Source organism: Schistocerca gregaria, chromosome X, assembly GCF_023897955.1.
Source record: "Schistocerca gregaria isolate iqSchGreg1 chromosome X, iqSchGreg1.2, whole genome shotgun sequence".
NCBI lineage: Eukaryota > Metazoa > Arthropoda > Insecta > Orthoptera > Acrididae > Schistocerca > Schistocerca gregaria.
This window is the reverse complement of record NC_064931.1, coordinates 814,647,297-814,667,208: the sequence shown is the minus strand read 5'-3', so window position 1 is coordinate 814,667,208 and position 19,912 is coordinate 814,647,297. Positions and strand designations below refer to the sequence as shown.

The 19,912-nt window shown below is 42.0% G+C and overlaps 1 protein-coding gene across 2 annotated transcripts in view; it reads left to right on the top strand.

The window, feature by feature from the left end:
* LOC126298689 (solute carrier family 22 member 7-like) overlaps positions 1-19,912 on the top strand; it is a 155,663-nt gene that overhangs the window by 27,654 nt on the left and 108,097 nt on the right. Inside the window, exons 2-3 of one of the 2 annotated variants that reach the window (XM_049990127.1) lie at positions 15,622-15,685; positions 15,812-15,866. In XM_049990127.1, the coding sequence (XP_049846084.1) occupies positions 15,622-15,685; positions 15,812-15,866 (119 nt within the window). Of the gene's footprint in view, positions 1-15,621; positions 15,867-19,912 lie in introns of both variants that reach the window. The other variant, XM_049990126.1, reaches the window with a different exon arrangement.

Here is a 19,912-nt window from a genome sequence, read left to right as displayed (position 1 = left end):
TGACAGAATTACGATGTCATCGGCGAACCTCAAAGTTTTTATTTCTTCTCCATGGATTTTAATACCTACTCCGAATTTTTCTTTTGTTTCCTTCACTGCTTGCTCAATATACAGATTGAATAACATCGGGGATAGACTGCAGCCCTGTCTCACTCCCTTCCCCACCACTGCTTCCCTTTCATGCCCCTCGACTCTTATAACAGCCATCTGGTTTCTGTACAAATTGTAAATAGCCTTTCGCTCCCTGTATTTTACCCCTGCCACCTTCAGAATTTGAAAGAGAGTATTCCAATCAACATTGTCAAAAGCTTTCTCTAAATCTACAAATGCTAGAAACGTAGGTTTGTCTTTCCTTAATCTTTCTTCTAAGATAAGTCGTAGGGTCAGTATTGCCTCACGTGTTCCAACATTTCTACGGAATCCAAACTGATCTTCCCAGAGGTCGGCTTCTACTAGTTTTTCCATTCGTCTGTAAAGAACTCGCGTTAGTATTTTGCAGCTGTGACTTATTAAACTGATAGTTCGGTAATTTTCACATCTGTCCACACCTGCTTTCTTTGGGATTGGAATTATTATATTCTTCTTGAAATCTGAGGGTATTTCGCCTGTCTTATACATCTTGCTCACCAGATGGTAGAGTTTTGTCAGGATTGGCTCTCTCAAGGCCGTCAGTGGTTCCAATGGAATGTTGTCGACTCCGGGGGCCTTGTTTCGACTCAGGTTACGGAAAGAATTAACGAAAATTTTACCCCCGGATGACAGTGTAAGTGGCTGGATATACTAGTAACAGACGTGGGGTTCATGGGTGGTCCCCAGCTGGCATGTGACATACTCGGAACGACTGTCTCAATGCAGGATCGTGTGCTGCAGTTAAAGCTCTTTTATAAGAATGGTGAATGTGAGCCAGTAGCTTTGCAGAAGCTCTGTTCACTCAAGGGTATGAAAAAGGCGTTGGACTGATGTCTGCCAAGGGTCTGGAGAATTGTATGAAACATCCTGCATTGCTAGCCACACAAAATTAACCATGTTCAGGAGTTGCTTAATGCTGACCAACCAGTAACACAAACTTTTGCCTAGAATTTCTTGCTCTCGTGGAATGACCATGGAAGCATCGTTTATCATAGCACCCCCCGCCCCCCCACCCCAATATTTTTTTTTTTTCGCTGATGGATCTTGTGGGTTACGTTACCCGCATCGTCTCTGGTTAACACTGTTAGAGACTTGAAGCCACCAACGTCGTTCTAGCACTTCAAAGGCGTGGATATGATAATTTTTATGCAAGATGGGACCCCTACGCAAACTGCAGTCCCAGTGAAGAAACTGCTGCAGAGGCATTTTGAAATATTAGAATTATCAGCCGTCATTTCCCTACAGCCTGGCCTTCAAGATCACCCGATCTTAATCTGTGTCACTTCTGGCTGAAGGATAATCTTAAAGATACTGCGTTCAGTGCTCCGATTACAGACATAGCTGAAATAAAGGCACACATTGTGCAACACATTCTGAACGTGACCCGTGAGACACTCCGACTTTTTGTGCAACATGCTGTTTCTCGATCTCAGCTTGCGGCAGAAGATGGTGGACAGCATACTGAACATATCTTGTGCAAGTCTCATGAGAATTAAAAACTGATTTCACCGTTGCTTTTTATGCAGTTTTTAGTCTCAGGACAATTACAAACCGATGTTATTTTGCCTTTTATGCGATTTTTTGCCTAAGAACAATTATGAACCGATACCATTGTTGCTATCTATTGCGGTTTTTAGCCTCAGGAAATTAAAAACCGATATCGTTATGGCTTTCTAGGCCGTTTTTGGCCTCATGATAGTTAAAAACCTTTTTTCCTATCCAATGTGATGCGACCTGTAAAGCTCCTCACTCTTCTTCTTCTTCTTGCGTTACGGCCTCTGTAGGACCACAAGTAGCCCCTTCGTGGACTGCATTCTCCTGTTCTTCTCCCACAACCTCTTCATTATTTCTCTTCTTCTCTCCCGCTCTTCTTCCGAGATCTTCAGTGTCCGCTTCTCCTGTTGGCTCCACTGGTGACACTCTAATCTTTTCCTGTATTCTTCTCTGTCATTGGTCTCCGGCATACCGCTCGGTGTATATTTGTTCCTCCAATTTTCCTTTCCTTTGACCTTGATCCCAAATTCCAACAACCCACTTGGTTCCTGTCTTTCCCCTTGTCCTTCCTGTTGTTTCCCACACTCCCGTCGTCATTCTGTCCATACTCACCCTAACTACATGGTCAGCAAACCTTGCACTTTTGAGTCTGATTTCCCCGGATATTGTTCTCGTGTTCCGGTACAATTTTTCCTTAGGTCTTTGCATCTACCTCTCTCCACCTCTTTTGGCACCTAGTATTTTTAGCAGTATTTTTCTCTCTTCTTTCTCTAGTTGTTCTGCCCCATTTCTTCCTAGTGTCATCGACTCAGCAGCATATAATACTGCATTCCTCACCGTTGCCTTGTAATGGCTTATCTTTGCCTCTGTGGATATATTATTTTTATTGTATATCTCTCTCGTCATGCAGGAGGCTGACCTCATCTTCTTTATTCTCTGTGTTATTCCCTCCTTGCTTCTCTTTCTTCCTGTCATAAATTCTCCCAGGTATTTAAATTTGTCCACCATTTCCACAGTGCCTTCCGGTGGTTCCCAGTCTGCAGTGGTATTTAATGTCTCTGTCTTGTTATAGGCGATCCTCAGTCCCACCTTTCTGGCCACCTTACTTAAGTTGTCGATTTATGTCTTTGCGTTTTCTTCAGTCTCACTTCATTAAATGTCTTTTTACGTTTATTTTTGTTTTGTTTTGTGGCTGTCCGACTATAGACCTCAACTAAGGGTGCACTACATAGAGATCATCCTTCATTACGAAAATAGCCTGACCATATGCCTATTGTAAATATTGAAGGTATCTAATTATAGAAGAAAAATGTCACTTTAAATAATAACAATACAAGTCAAGTTACGTGTGTTTATTTTTCCTTATACACGTAACACACTTTCCTAATAATGCTTACTTCCATGCTGTCTCGTTAAAGCCGGCCGGGGTGGCCGAGCGGTTCTAGGCGCTACAGTCTGGAACCGCTCGACCGCTAAGGTCGCAGTTTCGAATCCTGCCTCGGGCGTGGATGTGTGTGATGTCCTTAGGTTAGTTAGGTTTAAGTTGTTCTAAGTTCTAGGGGGCTGGTGACCTCAGAAGTTAAGTCCCATAGTGATCAGAGCCATTTGAAGCATTTTTGTCTCGTTAAACAGTTATGTTCGTTTTACATTCGCACTGCAGTAACCACAGCTACATAGCGTTTCCACATTAATTAGAGAGGTAACAACTGATTACGGAAGCCTTTTCATTTACTTTCTAATAACAATATGTTTCTCCACGAAAATTACTGATTCTGAAACACGACACTGTATCATCTTTAAATATCTCAACTAATCCCGGGTGCTTTTCGACGAAATAACTGAAATACCTTTCTTCTACAAACCGATGCAACACTTTTACCTATTAATTCCATTTTCTGCTAAATTGTGCTCATTACTTATTCGCGGCGCAGTGGCACGCAACAGGCCTACACGGAAGCTCAACACTGCCCGTGCTAAGACAGCGCGTGACCACTAGCAATGGGACTTTGTTATCATACGGCAACACAACGCTCTCTCATAGAAAAAGGCGCGCTTGGCTCCGAAAATTCCAGAAAAGAGCAATAAGTAAAGATTACAATACTGATACGTAATGGCATTAAAGATAGCAGTATTCCTTACAATCCCCAGTAGAGTTTTTTTAAAAACGAGAGAAAGACATTTTGAAAACCGAAAGAAAAAGAAAGTAGAAATCTCTCAGAAATTTTTTCCAGCTTATTTACATCTAACATGCGGCAATTTTACGTGTTCTTTGCTGTTCATTTACATAAAAATTCTTCATTTCCTGCTAGGAAAGTAAGAGGAAGAGCCTGATTACTAGCAAGTGAAGATGCAGGTTTTGTTTACTTAAGATTCGTGCAGAGGGCTATACCTGAGTTGATGGAGAAAGTACCCTTGGCTGTTCGTGAGAGGATGTGTGTACAACATGACGGTGCACCGCTTCACTTCAGTGTGTATGTCCGCAACCATCTCAATGCTATAGTAGTTCCTGGTCGCTGGACTGGAAGAGGAGGTCCTAATCCATGGCCTGCGAGCTCAAGTGAGGATGTCTAAAGTCACTTGTGTATCAGATCCTAGTGCATACGCAGATGGAATTAGTTGCCATAATTGTAGCTGTCTATGATGTGGTTCGAAACATACTAGGGGTATTTTTCAGGGTACGTCACAATCTTTATCGCCGGTGTCATGCTTGCATTGAGATTCAAATGGCTCTGAGCACTATGGGAGTTAACTTCTGAGGTCATCAGTCCTCTAGAACTTAGAACTACTGAAACCTAATTAACCTAAGGACATCACACACATCCATGCCCGAGGCAAGATTCTAGACCGTAGCGCCTAGAACCGCTCGGCCACTCCGGCCGGCTTGAATTGAGGTTGATAGCCATCAGTTTCAGCACATTTTTTAAGCCACAGCTTCAAATGATGCCTTCATTGTGTCAGTGATGGTATTTGCAGCTACCTGTAACTAATGTAAATAAAAAAGTACACAGTAATGTGATTTTATTCCTATTAACTCCTTAAGCTGGGTTCTCCGACCCCAAATTCCCTACCTCGAATCGTTCAGTGGAGCATCCTCTATGTCATGTTAAATTTTTGCACGCCCTTACGGAAACACCCGGTGTATATGATAAGCAGTCGATGAACATACGAAAAAATCAAACTGATTAAATATCTAGATTAAAGAGTAAGAAAAGTACTGAAATGCTTGTTTATAAATATCCATGAAAATTGTACCAAAAAAGTACTTAATGCAATGCAATGAAATGCGTAAGCGTACAGCACGTCATAATCATAATAATGTTAATGCATATTCACGTGAAATCTACAGAAGTTCAGAAGTTATGTGCACAGGCAACATGGAAAAGGTTCATTAAGTTGCTGAAAAGACTTTTTACATCCGTATAACTCAATGTAATCGATAAAATACCATTACTCATGTGATAAGCTAATTTTTCCTGTGTATTTCCCAGTAGCGGTCAGCGCGCTAGTTCGCTGAACAAAGAGGCGCGGGTTGGATTACCGGCAGGGTCGAAGATCATCTCAACTCAGAAGTAGGTGTTGTGCTGTCCTTACGTTCGTATAGTCGTAACTGACAAGAAAATCATCTTCAGTATGCTGTCGTATCGTCTTTCCATTACTGAGATGGCTGAATGGGCATGAACGGAAAGTCAAAAAATTGGAAAAAACATTATCCTGGTTATGTCAATAGAAAAAACTATAAAAGAATAAATCAGATGAGTTTATTACTGTATATTGCCACATCTGTAGGCACTAAAGCAAAAATAAAAAAGAATATTTTTACCTCAAGAGTAAACAATATACCATGAATGTGTATAACACAAATAACTGTTCAAGAATAACTATACTACTGGCCATTAAAATTACTACATCACGAAGATGACGTGCTGCAGACGGGAAATTTAAACGACAGGAAGAAGATGCTGTGATATACAAATGATTAGCTTTGCAGAGCATTCACACAAGGTTGGCGCCGGTGGCGACACCTACAACGTGCTGACATGAGGAAAATTTCCAACCAATTTCTCATACACAAACAGCAGTTTACCGGCGTTGCCTGGTGAAACGTTGTTGTGATGCCTCGTGTAAGGAGGAGAAATGCCTACGATCACGTTTCCGACTTTGATAAAGGTCAGATTGTAGCCTATCGCGATTGCGGTTTATCGTATCGCGACATTGCTGCTCGCGTAGGTCGAGATCCAATGACTGTTAGCAGAATATGGAATCGGTGGGTTCAGGAGGGTAATACGGAACGCCGTGCTGGATCCCAACGGCCTCGTATCAATAGCAGTCGAGATGACAGGCATCTTATCCGCATAGCTGTAACGGATCGTGCACCCACGTCTCGATCCCTGAGTCAACAGATGGGGACGTTTGCAAGACAACAACCATCTGCGCGAACAGCTCTATGACGTTTGCATCAGCATGAACTATCAGCTCGGAGAACATGGCTGCGGTTACCCTTGACGCTGCATCACAGACAGGAGCGCCCGCAATGGTGTACTCAACGACGAACATGGGTGCACGAATGGCAAAACGTCATTTTTTCGGATGAATCTGAGTTCTCTTTACAGTATCGTGATGGTCGCATCCGTGTTTGGCGACATTGCGGTGAACGCACATTGGAAGCGTGTATTCGTCATCGCCATACTGGCGTATCACCCGACGTGACGGTATGCCATTGATTACACGTCTCGGTCACCTCTTGTTCGCATTGACGGCACTTTGAACAGTGGACGTTACATTTCAGGTGTGTTACGACCCGTGGCTCTAACCTTCATTCGATCCCTGCGAAGCCCTACATTTCAGCAGGATAATGCACGACCGCATGTTGCAGGTTCTGTAGGGGCCTTTCCTGATACAGAAAATGTTCGACTGCTGCCCTGGCCAGCACATTCTCCAGATCTCTCACCAATTGAAAACGTCTGGTCAATGGTGGCTGAGCAACTGGCTCGTCACAATTCGCCAGTCACTACTCTTGAACTGTGGTATCGTGTTGAAGCTACATGGGCAGCTGTACATGTACACGCCATCCAAGCTCTGTTTGACTCAATGTCCAGGCGTATCAAGGCCGTTATTACGGCCAGAGGTGGTTGTTCTGGGTATTGATTTCTCAGGATCTATGCACCCAAACTGTGTGAAAATATAATCACGTGTCAGTTCTAGTATAATATACTGTATTTGTCCAATGATTACCCGTTTATCATATGCATTTCTTCTTGGTATAGCAATTTTAATGGCCAGTGGTGTAGTTAGCATTACATAACGAATTAGATAAAGGTTCATTTTTTGGGTAACTACCAGGCAGAAAATATGATATCTGTAGTTAAAAATATTAAGAAGTACAATTGATAAAAGTTGGAGGCTACTTTCTCGAAACAAGACACCCACGAACACACGCATATTTGGCGTTTTACTTTGCCACACAACAAACGCACGCACTCACTAACAGGTGGACATAGCAGCTGACTGATGATGGCAGGCGGGCGCGCATAGCGACCGCGGTGAACGTCGTTTGTTGCGTATTGACCGGCAGTGCGGTTGAATGCCGTTCCTTGTTGGGTCACCGCACATGGCAAGACACGGGCGTTGTGGGACCGGCTGCGGAAAGCGGGCGGTCGTTGATCGGTGTGTAGGCGGTGGCCTTGCGAACAAAGGTCAGTAGCCCGGACGAGATGTAAACACGGTAATTGCGTGGCCCCCTCCACGAAGCGTCGATTTCGTTGGGGCAGCAGAAGGGAAAGAGCACCGGGGTGAGTGCCCGTCTGGAACGGCGCATCTGCCTCGTCTAGGCAGTGGACGGGGCGAAGCGAGGAGGTACAATGACTGCGCACTCCAAGCCTGTAAAACACAAGTAATATCCGGCGTTCCCCAAGGAAGTGATATAGGCCCTCTATTGTTCCTGACCTATATTAACGACATGGGAGACAATCTCTGTAGCCGTCTTAGATTGTTTGCAGATGATGCTATCATTTACCGTTTTGTAAAGTCATCAGATGACCAAAACGACTTGCAAAATGATTTAGATAACATATCTGTATGGTGCGAAACGTGGCAACTGACCCTGAATAAGGAAAATTGTGAAGTTATTCACCTGAGTACTAAAAGAAATCCGCTAAATTTCGATTACATAATAAGTCATACAAATCTGAAGATTGTAATTTCAACTAAATACTTAGGGATTACAATTACAAATAACTTAAATTGGAACGATCACATAGATAATGTTGTGGGTAGAGGAAACCAAATACTGCGATTCATTGACAGAACACTTAGAAGGTGCAACAGGTCTACTAAAGAGAGTGCTTACACCACGCTTGTTCGCCCTATTCTGGAGAACTGCTGCGAAGTGTGGGATCCGCATCAGGTGGGACTGACGGATGACATCGAACAAGTACAAAGAAGGGCAGCTCGTTTTGTACTATCGCGAAGTAGTGGAGATAGTGCGACAGACATCATACGTGAATTGGAGTGGCAAGCATAAAAAAACAAAGGCGTTTTTAGTTGCGACGGAATCTTCTCTTTTGTCTCCTCCTATTGCGAAAACATTCTGTTGGCACCCACCTAAATAGGGAGAAATGATCATCACGATAAAATAAGAGAAATCAGGGATCGCACAGAAAAATTTAACTACTCGTTTTTCCCGCGCGCCGTTCGAGAGTGGAACGGTAGAGAGAGCTTGAAGGTGGTTCATTGAGCCCTCTGCCAGGCACTTTATTGTGAATAGCAGAGCAATCACGTAAATGTGCATGTCAAAATAAGGTCCTAGGCGCTTCAGTCTGGAACCGCACGACCGCTACGGTCGCAGGTTTGAATCCTTCCTCGGGCATGGATGTGTGTGATGTCCTTAGGTTAGTTAGGTTTAAGTAGTTGTAAGTTCTATGGGACTGATGACCTCAGATGTTAAGTTCCATAGTTCTCAGAGCCATTTGAACCATTTTTTTGTTGTTGTAAAAATAAGCATTTTTCAGCGGCTGTACGCGCAACAAGAAATCAAAGTACGCGCAGCCCGTGGCACTCCCACGTTTTTGCAAGTGTTGCAATCACGAAATGCCAAATGGAAAGATAGTTTCATTGTTCATTACGACAGTCTACATTGCTGCTAGCATAACAAAAATGCAGTATTTTAACAGAAAGAATATAAAATTACTAAATAAATCACTGTTCACAAAGATTTGACAGTCCTATAAATTTCAAGTGCTACACACGCTGCTTTCTGCTGCACAAATGGACAAAGCATCCCCTCGGTCTCACTTAGCTCTTTTTTATTCTCTTACAATCCATAACACACTGGCAGAAAAAAAAATCCTAACACCAAGAAGGACTTGTGCGACACAAACGAAAGTTGAAAGGCGTGTTTCTACAACTGCAAGACGGTGTCCATTCAAATTTCGGGAGGACGACGGTTCAAACCCACACCCGGCCATCCTGATTTATGTTTTACCATTATTTCCGTAAAACACTTCAGGAAAAAGCCGGAATGGTTCCTTTGAAAGACGCGGGTGATTTCCTTCCCCATCCCTCCCCACACCGAGCTCGTGGTCCGTCTCCAATGGCCTCATTGGCGACGGGACGTTAAACACTGATCTCCTCCTTCTCTTGCTCCAGAAATTTCGTGCCAGAAACATAAAAGTGGCTCTAAATACACACTGAAACCGTTATGAGAGTTAGTTACCTTTGAGACTGGACATGGTGAGTTGAAGTTGGTCAAGAACGCCTTTAAGGCGACAAAGATACATCACTGAGTTTGAACGGTGTCGTGTAATAGGGCTACTATAGGCTGGATATTTCTTCTGTAATATTGCAGTAAGACTTGGCAGGAATGTAGCCAATGTACATGATTGCTGGGAGCGGTTCTAACGAGAATGTACAGTCATAAGAAGACCGGGCTCCAGATGACCACCGTGACCAGCTGTGACCCATCGTATTGCTTCTGCAGCAGCAATCCTAGCAGCCGTTGCACCACCGTGACGTAAAGAACTCTTAAAAACAGGTAAATTCAAAGACAGCTCTGAGCTACACACATCCTGTAGCATGCATTCCACTGACCCTGAATTACGGCCGTTTGCGACTTCAGTGGTGTCAAGCGAAAGTTCGTTGAAGGGCAAGGTGCATGTCTGTTGTGTTTTCTGACGAAAGCTGGTTCTGCTTCGGTGCCAGTGATGTCCTCATGTTGATTGGAAGGAGACCAGTTGAGGATCTGCAACAAACCTGTCATCAATTTAGACACACTGGGCGTAGCTGGAGTTATGGTGTGGGGCGCGATTTCGTACGATAGCAGGAGCACTCTCTCAGTTTTCATTCGCACCCTGACAGAGAATTTGTACGTCAGTCGGTGGTTAGACCTGTTGTGCTGTTATTCGTTAATAGCATTCCAGTGGGTGTTTTCCAACAGGATAACGCTCGCCCACATATCGCTTTTGCAACCCAACATGCTCTACAGAGTACCGACATGATGCCTTGGCCTGCTCGATCACTAGATCTTTCTCCAATCTATCACATACTGGACATCATCGGAGGAAAACTCGAGGGTCATCCACAAACAGCATTGTTGCTGTGGTCTTCAGTCCTGAGACTGGTTTGATGCAGTTCTCCATGCTACTATATCCTGTGCAAGCTTCTTGATCTCCCAATACGTACTGCAGACCACATTGTTCTGAATCTGTTTAGTGTATTCATCTCTTGGTCAATCTGTATATTGAGCAAGCAATAAAGGAAACAAAAGAAAATTTCGGAGTAGGTATTAAAATCCATGGAGAAGAAATAAAAACTTTGAGGTTCGCCGATGACATTGTCATTCTGTCAGAGACAGCAAGGGACTTGGAAGAGCAGTTGAATGGAATGGACAGTGTCTTGAGAGGAGTATATATGATGAACATCAAGAAAAGCAAAACGAGGATAATGGAATGTAGTCGAATTAAGTCGGGTGATGCTGAGGGAATTAGATTAGGAAATGAGACACTTAAAGTAGTAAAGGAGTTTTGCTATTTGGGGAGCAAAATAACAGATGATGTTCGAAGTAGAGAGGATATAAAATGTAGACCGGCAATGGCAAGGAAAGCGTTTCTGAAGAAGAGAAATTTGTTAACATCGAATATAGATTTAAGTGTCAGTATTTGTTTGGAGTGTAGCCATGTATGGAAGTGAAAAGTGGACGATAAATAGTTGGGACAAAAAGAGAATAGAAGCTTTCGAAACGTGGTGTTACAGAAGAATGCTGAAGATTAGAAGGGTAGATCACATAACTAATGAGGAATTATTGAATAGGATTGGTGAGAAGAGAAGTTTGTGGCACAACTTGACCAGAAGAAGGGATCGGTTGGTAGGACATGTTCTGAGGCATCAAGGGATCACCAATTTAATATTGGAGGGCAGCGTGGAGGGTAAAAATCGTAGAGGGAGACCAAGAGATGAATACACTAAGCAGATTCAGAAGGATGTAGGTTGCAGTAGGTACTCGGAGATGAAGCAACTTGCACAGGATAGAGTAGCATGGAGAGCTGCATCAAACCAGTCTCAGGACTGAAGACTACAACAACAATAATGGATAATATTAAAAATGTTTTATATAGTTGCTTGTAGTCAGTCTCTACCTGGTTACCAAGGTACTGTAGAAGTCAGTCAGAAACAGGCACAAGTCATTCAGTCAGTCCTAAGTGAGTATTCATGGAGTGGGGAACCCAGAGTCACTGCTCCTCTTTGATATTATAAACTGTCTCTTTCAAATTTAAGTTAGATTTCTTCCAACAATAATAGAATTTCTTAGTCACAAATTGACCATTATGACGTGCTTAGTGAAAATAAATGGACACTGAATGAAGTTTAAACATTAACTACATTTTCTTTATTACCGAAAATTGTTCTGAGCACCTAGTAGTTCATCCACTGGACAAGAAAAGAAATCATCTCATGAGGCATTAAGGTCACTTACATTACAGGCTGTCACTTACACACTTCATCAGGAACTCCTAGAAAGACTTAGGTGAAGTGTGGCATGAGTGCAATCAAGTATTTCATGTCCTCAGATGCTGTACTACCATAACGCACACTGCCACACAGTAATCTCCATAAATGAAGTTTTTGGAATAAACAAACATCCCTCTTGCTACTCAGCTGACCTATTCGGTGGATATCAGCTCTTATAAGTTCTGTTTATTCCCCTCACTCAAAAACCTCTTGAAAGGGTATCACTTTCATGCTTTGGATAATATCCAGTGGAGCATAATTGATGAGCTGAAAGATATTCCAGCAGAACCCTTCAAGAACTGCTTTTAAGACTAAAAAGAGCATCTCTGTCATTGTGTAACAACTGAAAGGAACAACTTTAAAGAGGATAACCATAATGTATAAAGAAAATAAAATTCAGAGTTACCAAACAGCCAGTGTCAATACTTCTCTAATATACCTGATACCTAATGACTTACCCCATAGTTACTGACTATACATCTGAGATCTACATCTAAATCTACATTTATACTCCGCAAGCCTCCCAACGGTGTGTGGCGGAGGGCACTTTACGTGCCACTGTCATTACCTCTCTTTCCTCTTCCAGTCTCGTATGGTTCGCGGGAAGAACGACTGTCTGAAAGCCTCCGTGCGAGCTCTAATCTCTCTAATTTTACATTCGTGATCTCCTCGGGAGGTGTAAGTAGGGGGGAGCGATATATTCGATACCTCATCCAGAAACGCACCCTCTCGAAACCTGGCGAGCAAGCTACACCGCGATGCAAAGTTTGCCACTCTTGCAGAGTTTGCCACTTGAATTTGTTAAACATCTCCATAACGCTATCACGGTTACCAAATAACCCTGTGACGAAACGCGCCGCTCTTCTTTGAATCTTCTCTATCTCCTCAGTCAACCCGATCTGGTACGGATGCCACACTGATGAGCAATACTCAAGTATAGGTCGAACGAGTGTTTTGTAAGCCACCTCCTTTGTTGATGGACAACATTTTCTAAGGACTCTCCCAATGAATCTCAATCTGGTACCCGCCTTACCAACAATTAATTTTATATGATCATTCCACTTCAAATCGTTCCGCACGCATACTCCCAGATATTTTACAGAAGTAACTGCTACCAGTGTTTGTTCCGCTATCATATAATCATACAATAAAGGATCCTTCTTTCTATGTATTCGCAATACATTACATTTGTCTATGTTAAGGATCAGTTGCCACTCTCTGCACCAAGTGCCTATCCGCTGCAGATCTTCCTGCATTTCGCTACAATTTTCTAATGCTGCAACTTCTCTGTATACTACAGCATCATCCGCGAAAAGCCGCATGGAACTTCCGACACTATCTACTAGGTCGTTTATATATATTGTGAAAAGCAATGGTCCCATAACACTCCCCTGTGGCACACCAGAGGTTACTTTAACGTCTGCAGACGTCTCTCCATTGATAACAACATGCTGTGTTCTGTTTGCTAAAAACTCTTCAATCCAGCCACACTGCTGGTCTGATATTCCGTACGCTCTTACTTTGTTTATTAGGCGACAGTGCGAAACTGTATCGAACGCCTTCCGGAAGTCAAGAAAAATAGCATCTACCTGGGAGCCTGTATCTAATGTTTTCTGGGTCTCATGAACAAATAAAGCGAGTTGGGTCTCACACGATTGCTGTTTCCGGAATCCATGTTGATTCCTACAGAGTAGATTCTGGGTTTCCAAAAACGACACGATACTCGAGCAAAAAAACATGTTCTAAAATTCTACAACAGATCGACGTCAGAGATATAGGTCTATAGTTTTGCGCATCTGCTCGACGACCCTTCTTGAAGACTGGGACTACCTGTGCTCTTTTCCAATCATTTGGAACCTTCCGTTCCTCTATAGACTTGCGGTACACGGCTGTTAGAAGGGGGGCAAGTTCTTTCGCGTACTCTGTGTAGAATGGAATTGGTATCCCGTCAGGTCCTGTGGACTTTCCTCTATTGAGTGATTCCAGCTGCTTTTCTATTCCTTGGACACTTATTTCGATGTCAGCCATTTTTCCGTTTGTGCGAGGATTTAGAGAAGGAACTGCAGTGCGGTCTTCCTCTGTGAAACAGCTTTGGAAAAAGGAATTTAGTATTTCAGCTTTACGCGTGTCATCCTCTGTTTCAATGCCATCATCATCCCGGAGAGTCTGGATATGCTGTTTCGAGCCACTTACTGATTTAAGACCAGAACTTCCTAGGATTTTCTGTCAAGTCGGTACATAGAATTTTACTTTCGAATTCACTGAACGCTTCATGCATAGCCATCCTTACGCTAACTTCGACATCGTTTAGCTTCTGTTTGTCTGAGAGGTTTTGGCTGTGTTTAAACTTGGAGTGAAGCTCTCTTTGCTTTGGCAGTAGTTTCCTAACTTTGTTGTTGTACCACGGTGGGTTTTTCCCGTCCCTCACAGTTTTACTCGGCACGTACCTGTCTAAAACGCATTTTACGATTTCCTTGAACTTTTTCCATAAACACTCAACATTGTCAGTGTCGGAACAGAAATTTTCGTTTTGATCTGTTAGGTAGTCTGAAATCTGCCTTCTATTACTCTTGCTAAACAGATAAACCTTCCTCCCTTTTTTTATATTCCTATTAACTTCCATATTCAGGGATGCTGCAACGGGCTTATGATCACTGATTCCTGTTCTGCACATACAGACTCAAAAAGTTCGGGTCTGTTTGTTATCAGTAGGTCCAAGATGTTATCTCCACGAGTCGGTCCTCTGTTTAATTGCTCGAGGTAATTTTCGGATAGTGCACTCAGTATAATGATGTCACTCGATGCTCTGTCCCTACCACCTGTCCTAAACATCTGAGTGTCCCAGTCTATATCTGGTAAATTGAAATCTCCACCTAAGACTATAACATGCTGAGAAAATTTATGTGAAATGTATTCCAAATTTTCTCTCAGTTGTTCTGCCACTAATGCTGCTGAGTCGGGAGGTCGGTAAAAGGAACCAATTATTAACCTAGTTCGGTTGTTGAGTGTAACCTCCACCCATAATAATTCACAGGAACTATCCACTTCTACTTCACTACAGAATAAACTACTACTAACAGCGACGAACACTCCACCACCGGTTGTATGCAATCTATCCTTTCTAAACACCTTCTGTACCTTTGTAAAAATTTCGGCAGAATTTATCTCTGGCTTCAGCCAGCTTTCCGTACCTATAACGATTTCAGTTTCGGTGCTTTCTATCAGCGCTTGAAGTTCCGGTACTTTACCAACGCAGCTTCGACAGTTTACAATTACAATACCGATTGCTGCTTGGTCCCCGCATGTCCTGACTTTGCCCCGCACCAGTTGAGGCTGTTGCCCTTTCTGTACTTGTCCGAGGCCATCTAACCTAAAAAACCACCCAGCCCATGCCACACAACCCCTGCTACCCGTGTAGCCGCTTGTTGCGTGTAGTGGACTCCTGACCTATCCAGCGGAACCCGAAACCCCACCAGCCTATGGCGCAAGTCGAGGCATCTGCAGCCCACATGGTCACAGAACCATCTCAGCCTCTGATTTAGACCCTCCACTCGGCTCTTTACCAAAGGTCCGCAGTCAGTCCTATCGACGATGCTGCAGATGGTGAGCTCTGCTTTCATCCCGCTAGCGAGACTGTGTTGGTGATACTCCTGTCTTAATAATCACTTTGTTGTACTGAATAATAACACTATGAAATACTTTTAAGTGAAACAAATTGCCATATTTTGATTACAGTCTCTTTTACAGAATTTCACTTCAACTCTCCAATATGCTACCAACAATTCTTTTCTTTTTCTACAGTTTTGTCAATGGTATTTCCCAATAGCCAGCACTGTACCTGCAAAAAAGTAAATAAAAAATTATTTCTACAGACAAGTACTATATTGAGGTCTAGTTACCACGTCTGCCTTTATTTATTTATTTTTGCATGTTGATAAGTTCAGATTTTGCTCATGGTATCATAAACTGAATAATTATTTGCAGGTTTCTTTAAAGTTACAGAGCTCAGAAGAGGCATCTGAGAATGTGAAGTTTGAAGATATTATTGATCAAATAGGTGGTAATGGAAAGTTTCAATTACGACATAACATAATTTTCATCTGTCTATCAGCCACTTTTTTATCAATGACTATCTATGGCAAAATGTTAGCAATTACAGTCCCTGATCATTGGTGTTTTGTACCAGGAATTGAGAAGGCAAATGTCAGTGTGGACACTTGGAAGAACATGACAATTCCCAGGTAAGTAAATGGAAACATCAGAATGGTATTTTTCAAAAAATAGATTTACCGTTTTGTATCATCATGTCCTTAGTGATTATTTTATTTTATATATGTTTATTAAGCCATAACTCATCTTGGAACCTATACCCAACTTTCGTTGGCTGTAGTCATGAAATTAATTCATGGGTGTGTGGATGGACCTCAGTGTGCAACTTTCAGTCTCTGGCTGTAGTTGTCAGTAGAAAATGGCAGGTCTAAAGTTATATCTGTCTCCTGTCAACTGAAAGAAGAACCAAGGAAGATGAGAATTTCATGTCTAGCCAACAATATGGTCATTTGAGAATGCAGCCCTAGAGTGAATACTCTTTTTGGGCAAAGGATAAGTTAGCTGCTCTTCATAACTAGTCAGAAAATGTCCTGCCTGCTGTAAAGTGATTGGCGTGTTTGGAGGGTTAGCAAGAGACATGAGATACCAAAGGCACCTCAAGTACCATCCTCTCTTGTGGACACGATCTCTTTTATGTAGGGTACAGGCTCTATTACTTCTCTTCTAGTTGACTTAGTGGCTCATCAATGGCAGGTCTAGCGCACCTGTACAGGGGCGGCAGGGGCAAGAGAGAACACAGGATGTTACACCCACCCTCCTAACTAAAAAGTTTGGGGTCCTATCTTTCACTGAAACAGAGCCATTGAACCACACTTCTCCATTTGGGAATCCTGCTGTCTCCCATGTCAGGGAGAAGCAAGTGCGACTGGATTCGTGATTTCCTGTCAGGAAGGTCGCAGTTCGTAGTAATAGACGGCAAATCATCGAGTAAAACTGAAGTGATATCAGGTGTTCCCCAGGGAAGCGTCCTGGGACCTCTACTGTTCCTGATCTATGTAAATGACCTGGGTGACAATCTGAGCAGTTCTCTTAGACCGTTCGCAGATGATGCTGTAATTTACCGTCTAGTAAGGTCATCCGAAGACCAGTATCAGTTGCAAAGCGATTTAGAAAAGATTGCTGTATGGTGTGGCAGGTGGCAGTTGACGCTAAATAACGAAAACTGTGAGATGATACACATGAGTTCCAAAAGAAATCTGTTGGAATTCGATTACTCGATAAATAGTACAATTCTCAAGGCTGTCAATTCAACTAAGTACCTGGGTGTTAAAATTACGAACAACTTCAGTTGGAAGGACCACATAGATAATATTGTCGGGAAGGCGAGCCAAAGGTTGCGTTTCATTGGAAGGACACTTAGAAGATGCAACAAGTCCACTAAAGAGACAGCTTACACTACACTCGTTCGTCCTCTGTTAGAATATTGCTGCGCGGTGTGGGATCCTTACCAGGTGGGATTGACGGAGGACATCGAAAGGGTGCAAAAAAGGGCAGCTCATTTTGTATTATTACGTAATAGGGGCGAGAGTGTGGCAGATATGATACACGAGTTGGGATGGAAGTCATTACAGCATAGACGTTTTTCGTCGCGGCGAGATCTTTTTACGAAATTTCAGTCACCAACTTTCTCTTCCGAATGCGAAAATATTTTGTTGAGCCCAACCTACATAGATAGGAATGATCATCAAAATAAAATAAGAGAAATCAGAGCTCGAGCAGAAAGGTTTAGGTGTTCGTTTTTCCCGCTCGCTGTTCGGGAGTTGAATAGTAGAGAGATAGTATGATTGTGGTTCGGTGAACCCTCTGCCAAGCACTTAAATGTGAATTGCAGAGTAGTCATGTAGATGTAGATGTAGATGTAGAAGTGCAGAAAGGTAGAGGTAGTTAATTATTGACATTAAATAATTGTAACCCTTAGAGAAACAGCATCAAGGGCTAGGAAAGATCACCTTGTGCACTCAGTGTGTATGTGTGGATGTCTCACTCAGTATGTTGAAGAGGCTCTTCCAGTATCTCTTGAGAGAATAGCACAGGAAATATTAGTGAAAGATGTGAAGAAATACCCCCTACAAGTAAGGGTATTAAAATCGTGGTGATAAACTGCTGGTTATTCACAACAAAGTGCAAGAGCTTCAAGAGCTCCTAAACAATAGTGGACCTCACATACTACTAGGTACAAAAAGCTGCCTAAAACACAAACTAAACTGCAGAAATATTTTTGGAGTAAATCTAAGCATACATCAATAGAATGCGCTAATGGGAACTACATCTGTTGTATTCATTGCACTACACAAAATACTCACATCCTATGAGGTAGAAACTGAAGATGCATTCAGGATTGTTTGGCCAAGACTCAGTGTCATGGGTGAGGATAACTTATAATTTCTTCCATTTATCAACCAACACTAATCCCTTGATGCAACCAAAAACCTTTGAGGAAATCTCAGCTCACTTGTATGTGTCATCCACAGTCATAATTTCATAACTGGAGGTACACTTCAATCATCCAACAATCGATTGTGATTATTACAGTTTTATAAATTTTGATCATAACAATACCTCTTGTGAAACAATACTAAATGCCCTGTATAAAACTTTCCTAGAAGAAATAGTTTTGAAGGCCATTCATGATGGAAATAGATTAAATGGCAACCAATAGACCTGAACTTTTTGAGGATGTCTATGTTGAACATGGGATCAGCAAATATTGAGACAGTTGTAGAAACAGAGATTACCAAAGTTTGCACTTTGTAAGATTATGGTAGGCAGCCAATAAGAGGTTCACACTGAAACTCTAAGTGCTGCACAAGTAACACCAAAAATTTATAGAAGTTCTATCTCACCTGATGTAGAGCATGAAATGTTGAGACTGCATCAACTGGCATGCACAACTCCTTCCTTAGTGGTCCACAAGGCCAGATTTCATTTGTGGTCGTGGACAGAGTAGGTAACAGCTACATCCTGCAGTTGCCCCTAGTAGTCAGTAACCCTATTGAGCATCAAAACTCATTGTTGCCTTATCATTTGGCACTTAATAGTGATCATATATATTTATACCAAAAAGGATGAAGACCAATAACAAGTATCACCCTATGCTACAAGATAAATGTCAAATAATTTTTAAAGACTTGACATGTAGGCCTTTGTGCTCTGACAGGTTCCTTCATATGAGGATTGTGGTTAAAATATTTATGTTACAGGAGTCAGAATGCACAGCAGATAATTAATTTCTTGGCTCTTCAATATAGCAAATTTTCAAGGTTAAGCTCCAAACTAAAAATTAGTACATGTTCATAGAATTCACTAAAATTTGCAATCACTGGTTGTTACTGAAATAACTTATTCAAAATTGTAAAGAAAAAAGAATAAATCAAATGAAAGTGTTTTGTATATGAGAATAAATGTTTATGCCAAATTTGAACTGTCTGTATTTATTTCCTGTTGTCTAACACGATTTAATGATATAATGGTTATTATAAAAACAGTTTTTATTAGTCATTAATAATTGTACAATCAATGTGACATCAAATAGCTGTGTTGGGCACAGATGACATCCAGAACACTTGCTATTATAATCAAAACACTTCTGCACTGTGAGCCAAATACAGAGTACCTTATAAATATCAGAGAGTAAAGTAGGGAAAGTTATACTTGCAACTTCACAAGTCAAATCTTGATAACATTCCAAAGTTGTGAAAATATCATTAATTTTCTTTAATTTTCATAAATTTGAAAAAGTGCATGTGAAAAAAAATCTTTTTATCCTATGACTACTATATTAGCGAGCCTCTGAGGACAATCGATGAACTGCAACAAGAGTGCGAGTGAGCACCATATATATAAGCTTATATATACAGCACTCACTCACGCTCTCGTTGCAGTTTGCCGATTGTTCTCGGAGGATGCCTTCGGCAGTTGAAGGCAAAACGTCAGGGGAGAGTTCTATGTATGGACCACGGCATCTCAGCTCAGAAGTGTTAAGTGATGACAACACCTGCTGTGAAAGCCTTCATTCTATTGATATGTAACTGATTGATACCAAATAAGGCTAACAGGGTATACTGAATACATGTAAATAAGGGCACCGTGAACTGTCACACGTTTTCTGCATCGGAGAATATTGCTCAAGTCTGTGTCTGATTCACATCAAATATGACTTAATATGGTACAGTGTTAC